This window comes from Sturnus vulgaris, chromosome 10 (genome assembly GCF_052056855.1).
Source record: "Sturnus vulgaris isolate bStuVul1 chromosome 10, bStuVul1.hap1, whole genome shotgun sequence".
NCBI lineage: Eukaryota > Metazoa > Chordata > Aves > Passeriformes > Sturnidae > Sturnus > Sturnus vulgaris.
The window spans coordinates 4,562,454-4,570,627 of record NC_142252.1 but is presented as its reverse complement, the minus strand read 5'-3'; the positions used below and the strand labels follow the sequence as shown (position 1 = coordinate 4,570,627).

The window sequence follows — 8,174 nt, the reverse complement described above, 5'->3', positions numbered from 1 at the left end:
ATGGAGGGAGCCAAGGGAAAGGAGAGGACAGGAGGGAACCTGCCTTGGATTTGCCCTGGATCACCAAAGTCTTCATGAAAAAGCCCCCTCCACGTTATCTCTATTCCTGTTCCACCTCCACCTGGCAGATTTTCCCTGAACACACACCTGACCTTCTATTTCTCCACTTCTTTTGCACCAGGGGTGACACTCAGCAGGACAAGCCCCAGCAGGGGCTGGTCACAAAATGCACAAGGTGGCCCAAATGGGGCCAACAGAAGCTCCTGGCCCCAAAGGTGGCAGAGTGCACAGGGAAGGTCACAGCTGGAACATCTGCTTCAGGGAGCCTTGGAAACCACCCCTGGGGATGCTGATGTCCAGGCATTATTATTTTTGCTTTTCTTTGCCTTTCAGCAATCCCTCTTCCTCTTTCAGGTTTTTTGCTACCCTGGTTATCACTGTGCTCGTCATTCTCCTCCAAAAACCTGTGTCTTTTCCAGGAGAACAATTCAGAGTACAATCCATAGGAAAAAACACTGACCAGAAGAGCATTAGCACAGTGAAGGCCTCAGGCCCTGGGGATGTGTGGACACAGCAGGCTCCTGACTCAGGCTCAGGCAGCTGGAGCAAGAAGGGCTTGAGTTTGACACATCCCACTGTCCAGCCAAAGCCATCCCAACACAGCCCTGCCAAGCTGCAGCAGAGCCACGGGCTGGGAACAAGGTCAGAAGAGCAAAGAACAAAGCACAGAGCTGACTGGGGAATAAAGAAAAACAAGAAAACAACACAGAGTTGCCAGTTCTGCTCTTTTCCCTGTTCCACTGGGGAAAAACAGCTCTGAGTATTTAAATATTTTAAAAGTCATGGAGTGAGGCCCAAAGAACTCCTGGAGTTCTGTTCTGTGCTCCAGCACGAGCAGCTCTGAGCACAGCCCCAGCTCAGCTGTGGTCATGCAGCCACTCCCCAACCTGGGAAAGCTGAGACATCTCATCTCCATCCAGCAAAGCCACAGGGTGTCACAGCCACCTCCAGGGCAGAGCAGTGCTGCTCTGTCACCACAGCCACCACAGCTGGCTGGAGCATTCCTGTGCACATCACCAAAGTGCCTTTCAGTTATGATTTGTGGGCGTTTTTTTGGTATGTGCTTATCAATTCCTCGATTAATAAGACAAAGCCCAAAAAAACCAACCCCAAAGCCCTCTGTGTGCAGAAAAAATGTTTTTTGACAACACAGACCTGGCCACAGAGCAGGAAGGTTGATCCCCAACACTGTGCTGAGCAGGAGCAGAGCCCCATCCATGTGGATGTGACATTGCTGGGAAGAGCCAAGGCAAACACACAGACTGAAACCAGACTTGAGAACAAACATTTAAGCAAAAAAGAATTTACTTAAGGAATACCTTTAAAAAGAATAACTTAAAACCCACCATGGCCTCATGGTACTTTCCCCCCCTTAAGCTGAGGCTGGTGCTTGGCCTCTGCATCTTTCCAGGAACAATCACCCAAAAAACCAGCAATTCTTGCCCAAAATCACTTCAGCATTATGGATTCGAAGCAGGCAGCCCAAGACCTCCAGCTAAAGGAGTTCAAAGCATGACAAACATGTTCCAACAGGACTCTGCCTGCAGGAAACAGAAGAATGTAACATGTTTGGTAAATATAACCCTCCCCCCACCTCCAGCACGGATGGTTCCCCAGGCTGGAAATGCAAGGACCAGCTTCATTCCAGGCACGGAGCTTGGCTGGAGGCTGGTCCTGCTCTTCCCAGCACTTGGCAATGCTGCAGGGAGGCAGGAAAAACCCCAGAACACAACAGATGAGTTAAGTGATGAAGGAGGCATCAAACCACAGGGGAAAGGGGGCTACAAACTACAAAAAGCATCTGCCAGGAGCCAGCCACCCCCCCAACCCTAAGACAACAGGGGAATCCACAAACAAAGGGAAAATGTCATTGCACCAGGACTCTGCAATGTGCAGTGAGACACAAACTGGGAAAATCTCCCATTTTTTTCCCCTCTTCCTCGAGTATTTCTGTCAGGAGGAGGAAGCACACCCACATGCTGGCAGCTCCTTGACCTTCCCTCTCATTTTGCCACAAGTGCTGATTAATTAATTATGCACAAAGCAAGACGTTCCTGCAGCCACTGGAGCAGGAGGCAGCAGGAGACTGCACATCTAATGCCTGGCACAACAGGTCTCAGATGCAGGCATGGATCTGAAATTGTGCCCATCTCAATTTCATGCCATGACCCCCTGTAGCTCTGCCACTTTTAGAGTGTTCCTGGCTGTGGGAGGAGAGCCTGGAAGGAGAAGGAGAGTGAAGCTTTCAGGACACAGCCCACAGCTGAAAAAAAAACTCCCAGGAGCTGATCAAGAGAGGAAATCACCAGGCACGGGCACAGAGCTGAGAGTAAAGCAGGGCAGGCAGTCTGGTTTGGGCACTGCACACTCTTCCAGCCCCACAGAAATGGGGCTGCACCAGTTTGGAATAATGGGAAGGCAGACACAAAGAGGAAACCAGCTTTTTATACTCTCTCAATGCCTGTCCAAATTAGGGAGCTTGTGCAGCGCTGCCGAACAGCCCCAACCATAAAGTGGTCAGTGGCTCAGAGAGACAACAGGGGTCTAAACCATGGCAGGCACACTCCAGTCTCTAAAACTCACCTGCCACTGCACTCCTTCCTAATTTGCCTGGCAACTACCAAATGAAAAGCCTGAAGATTAAGGAAAAAGAAAAGCTCAGAGGTTCAGCAGCCCAGAGGAGGGCAAGGGAAGAGGGGAGAGGATAAAACATTGCAGCATGAAAGGACACTCAGAGGAATCACACCAGCAATTGTCATGTCGCTCCCAAGCCCACGAGCAGCAGAGGAAGACACCACAGTGCTGACTTCCAGCTGAAGTTCCTTCTTTTTACATCAAGATGAGATTTGAGTGCTCCAGATCACCTTTTTCCCTTCAGCCCCCCAGCCCTGTCCATCTCTGTTCAGGCCACCTTCACCAGCCACTTCTCCAGGGCCTCCAAGTCAGCCTCTCCCTCCTCTCCCTTGCAGCCTCGAGCACTGCACTCCACAAATTCCACCTTCATGGGCAGCTGGGAGAACTCGAAATCCTTGCCCTTCTTCCCCAGCTGGGCAGGGCCCCCTGTGGCTGAGCCATCCAGGCTGGTGGGGGCTGCAGAGCGTGTCACCCTCAGGGTATTGCTGCAGGGAGAGAAGGGAAAGGGTCAGGAGCTGAGGAGCAGGGGAATATCACCTGCACCACGGCTCTGGGATGTTTGGGATGCAGCTCTGCCAGCAGCAGGCCAGCTACACCAAGGACACAGGCCAGGCTACAGCCATGGCCTTTGGCCACTATTGGAAGGCACAAGTGCAGAAGCTCAAGGGAGTAGCAGGGCACCCAAGGAGAGGTGTTCCAACACCTCTTCTGGTGTTTGGTTTTGTAATAAAGGCCAGCAGAAGTCAGATGATGACGATGATGATGATGATGATGTCCTTATCCCAATTTGCCCATGGTACAGACTGGAATAATGGTGCCTAACAGGGCACAGTAACTACCTAGAAACCCAACACCTACACACAGGTAGTTGGCAAATGCTTATCCTTATTTTCCTGGAGAATGTGAATTTGTGGCAACTAACTCCTCTGCTACAAAGCAGAAGGTTGGGTATTCAGCCTGGAAGAGGCACAACACAAACACCCCTGCTGCCGTCTGCTGGCCAAAGGGATTATAGATCCAGGGAATCATTTAGCTTGGAAAAGACCATGGAGCACAACTGTAAACCCACCACCACCAACCCCCAGACTGAACAAACTGTTCCCAGTTCCACAAGGAACTCAGACACGGCTCAAGGGAGTGAGCTCACTGAGCACTGAGCTAAGAGAGAAAGGACAAGAGGAAAAACTCAGAGGGATTGAGATCCCATTCCATACTTACAGCTCTTTCTCCAGCTGTTGCTGGATGAGTTTTGCCGATTTTGCCATTGTGACATCTGGAGAGAAAAATAAGGAAATCAGCTCTTTGGTTGTCAGAATTCAGAACCAGGTTCCTCCCCCTAAAGCAAGGGCAGTTCATACTGTGCAGTCACTGGAGTTACCAGGACAAGGACACTGTGCCTGCAGTAGGATGAGGGATGCTGGAGCCCTGGGATCACAGGCATGAATGGGAACAACCCAACAGTCTGACACAATGCAGGGAATTAATTTCTTTTTGCTGGGCAGGAAGATACTTCAGAGGATGGGTTTGATGCACCAGCACTCCCTCCTGTCCTGTGCTCTCCACCCATGGCACGCAGAGCCATGAAGGCCCCTCAGGCAGCTCCTGAGTTAGTGCAGGAAATAATTACAAAACCCAGATCTGATACTGCCCCAAAACATCCAACTGTTACAGAGACACCCACATTTTCACTGTAGAACTTGTAGGGATCTGAAAATTGAGTCTTTTCCAGTAGCTGGATTCAGGCTACTCCAGAGAAAACATGGAACCCTGGCAGCTGAACAACTCGTTTTAACTTTGAAGCTGCTGTGTGTGTAGGGATAGTTTATTATGCTCCAGCTAATCCTATTTCCTGCTGCCTGGAGACTGAGGAACAGCTCTGCACAAAACAAAAAGCCACACAAAAGTCACCTGCCTTACTTACACCCACCCACAAAGCTGCAGCTCTCCCAAGCAGTCCTCTAAACACTCCTGCTGAGCAGTCCAAGTTTAAACCTAAATCCCAGCCTTCCTTTTGCTGAAATCCCAACTCCCAAGTTGAGAGCAGCTGTGGCAGGACGCCCTGGGCTGCAGGGCAGGCAGGGTACCTTGCTTGTTGCAGGCGATGAGCAGCGCGGGCGCGTTCCTGAGCACGGTGCTGTCCACCAGCACCTGGTACAGGAATTCTGCCACGTCCTTCACCTCCCGCTGGAAGGCAACGCTGTCCACCACAAACACGATGGCTCTGGGGCAAGAGGGAAGGACAAGTGCTGGGGATGAAGTTCTGCAGTTATCTAGTACTGCAAGTATTCCAGTCTGGGCTGAGATTTCCACATCTGGTCTCACCCAGCCCAAGCACAGGTTCACTGGCTGAAATACACCCCATGGGCAGGACTCCAGCAGGAATTCCTGCCCTGTCTGCCCCAGGATATCCCCAGATAACCCAGACCTCCCTGCTGCAGTACAAGCACAGGTAAGTAGGAAATTAATGGTGTGATTTTTGGGATTGTTCTGTGCAGAGTCAGGAGTTGGACTCGATGATCCTTTTGGACCCCTTCCCACTCAGGATGTTCTTTGAAGGTAAAGCAACCACCCCACAGCAGAGCTGTGACTCTCAGGGCACCAGCAGCCCAGCTCACAGCACTCCCAGCACCATCATTTGGTTTATCTCTTTCCAAAGGATCATCCACCCCCTCATCCCCTGCTGATCCCCTCCATGTTACCTGGCTGCAGCCTTGAACCTCTCCAAGAACTGCAGTCTCAGACTCTCGTGGCCTGGAAGGTCGATCAAGGTCACATTAGTGCTCTGGAACACAGGCAAGAAGGAATTAACAACACCTAATCCAGAGTTCCTGTGATCACAGACTGGGGAAAACCAGTCTGACCCTGGATTTGAAGGCACAAGCCCATCCACCCCTGACACAGAACATAAATCTACAGCCTCGCTTATTCACACATACCAAGTCTCCCTAAATACACCAAACCTTGCTGGGAAAAACACAAAAATGCCTTTGCAAGAGCCTTTTAATTGAAAACTGCAAAGGTTTCCCTTCCCAGGAAAGGAAACAGCCAAAGGCAGGACGTGGGAGAGGACACATGGTTGAGCAGGGCCACGTCACTGCTCTCAAGATAAGGCTGCAGGAGCCCCTTCCTGCCCACTGCTCTTGGATTCTATTGGAAACCTTGGCTATGATTAAAAAAAAAATTACTGAGAAGGTGAAAAACACCCTCTACCTTCACAATTCACCAGCACTCTGCTCTCCCTGCCACGTGTGCATTCAGCACAAGAGATTTCCAGAATGAAAGAATTGCCAAAAACTGAAAATAACCAGGTGTGTGGCAGCCCAGGACCTGAAAATAATAAAATCCTTCCTGACACCACATAAAGTGCAGCTGGAGCCTCTGCTTAAACCTGATAAAGCTTTTAATTTCAGGTTTTCTTGGGAGAAACAGAAATTACTGCTGAGAAAATAAACCAATGCAAGAGAAACAGTGAATTCTCCCAAATCTGCCTCCTGCTCCAACTCACAGATGTGGTTTTCAGTCAGGAAGGTTTCATTATTTTCCAGGCAAAGGAAAAGGAACATGTGGAGCCCAGCAGCATTTAATAAACCCCAGTATTTCCCGACCTTCTCAGTGTGCATTGCCTGGAAAAATCCTGTCCTACACTCGGACCAAACTGTGGCTGAGCAGCACAAGAAGTTCACAGGTTTAGCACAGGAAAAGGCAGCACCCAGAGCAGAGTGTGTGCACTCACCTTGTCCTGGCTGACCCTGTACACGGCAGAGCTGTCGGTGATCGAGGTCTGGGTGTCACGGTACCGCCCTGACAGCAGCTGGGGGAACAGGCACAGCTTCAGAACAAACGCCCTGAGGGGCTCCACACCCCTAAACCAGCACCAGCATCACGTCCCATCCACCCAGAAACTGAAATGGTCTGCCAGGCGTGATGGGCATTGGGGATCTGATCTCAATTTCCTGCAGGAAACTACTGGGTCACATTCCCCAATTAATTAAAAAATGGTCATTAAGAAAATAAATATATATTTATCTTGTGAATCTCCACTAAAATAAGAAGGAAGAGAATGTGCCTGCAAATCCTTCCGTTTTCCAGCTGGGACCACGGTAAGCATGGCCTGTGCCCTTTTCATTTTCAGACTTAACAGTAACAAAATACCCTGGGTTGGAAGGGACCCACAAGGATCACCAGCCCAACTCATGGCTCTGCACAGGCACCCCATCAATCCCACCCTGTGCATCCCTGGGAGCGCTGTCCAAAGACTCTTGGAGCTGTGGCAGCCTTGGGGCCGTGCCCATTCCCTGGGGAACCTGTCCACTGCTTCACCACCGTCTGGAGGAAGAATCTTTCCCTGATATCCAACCTAAACTCCCTTGGCACAGCTCCAGCCGTTCCCTCGGGTGCTGTCCCTGGTGCCAGAGAGCTGAGATTGGAGCTGCCCCTCCGCTACCCCTGGGGAGGAGCTGCACACTGCGGTGAGGTCAAGTATCCCTAAGCCTTTTACTATGACAAATTCAAACCAAAACAGAATTTCTGCTGACACTCCGTGGTAGACAAAAGTCGATCTCCATCCCTCTTTACATCTAAAACCACCAACTTTCAAGTTCCATTAAAAGATTAAAAACCGAACTAAAGGGAACTCCTTCACTTCCGTACAAGAGGCCCCCGCGCCGCTCCCCGCTCACCCGCGCGAAAAGCAGCGTCTTGCCCGCGTCGCAGAGGCCCAGCAGCAGCACGGCCTTCCTGCTGCTCCTCCTGCCCTGCAGGAACCGCCAGATCACTGCGGGAGACAGGAGGATGAGGATGAGGATGAGAGAGGGACACCTGAGCCAGTAGCTGGCAGCACCGGCGCCACCTCAGCGAGCGCTGGCTGCTGGCAGGCCGCGGGGCGAGGGGAAAGGGAGGTTCCCGCAACTCACGGAAGGTGATGACGACGGCGATGAGCGCGACGAGCACGGAGAGCACGGCAGGGCCGCGCAGCTCCCGCCGCAGCGCCTCCAGATGCGGCTCCAGCCCGCCCGCCATGGTGCGCACACGTGGCCACGCCACACTTCCGCTTCCGGCCCCGCGGCACGCCGGGAAGGGCGGGGCGCGGGGGCTCATGGGAGCGGTAGTTCTGGGGTGGCAGGGACTCCCCGGGGAAGCCTGGGGAAACATGGAATTGTTTAGGCTGGCAAAGCTCTCTGACCGCAGCGCTGCCAAGGCCACCACTAAACCGTGTCCCGAAGTGCCACATACACAGAGCTTTTAAATTCCAGGCAAATGTGGCAGGGCTGGACAGCTCATTCTGGAAAGAAGTTTTCCCAATGTCCAACCTGACCCTCCCTTGGCACAGCTTGAGGCCGTTCCCTCTCATCCTGTCCCTATTCCCTGGGAGCAGAGCCCGATCCTCCCGAGCTGTCCCCTCCTGTCAGGGAGTTGTGCAGAGCCAGAAGGTTCCCCCTGAGCCTCCTTTTCTCCAGGCTCAGCCCCTTTCCCAGCTCCCT

General features: G+C 52.0%; 1 protein-coding gene across 1 annotated transcript; it reads right to left on the bottom strand.

The window, feature by feature from the left end:
* Positions 1-1,347: 1,347 nt before the first annotated feature.
* Positions 1,348-7,830, bottom strand: SRPRB (SRP receptor subunit beta). The gene is made up of 7 exons (XM_014870427.2): positions 7,608-7,830; positions 7,374-7,468; positions 6,428-6,505; positions 5,394-5,476; positions 4,779-4,915; positions 3,913-3,967; positions 1,348-3,179 (listed from the first exon to the last, which is right to left on the bottom strand). The coding sequence occupies exons 1-7, from the start codon at positions 7,789-7,791 to the stop codon at positions 2,963-2,965; spliced, it is 849 nt and encodes a 282-aa protein (XP_014725913.2). The 5' UTR covers positions 7,792-7,830; the 3' UTR covers positions 1,348-2,962.
* Between the last annotated feature and the right edge of the window lie 344 nt (positions 7,831-8,174).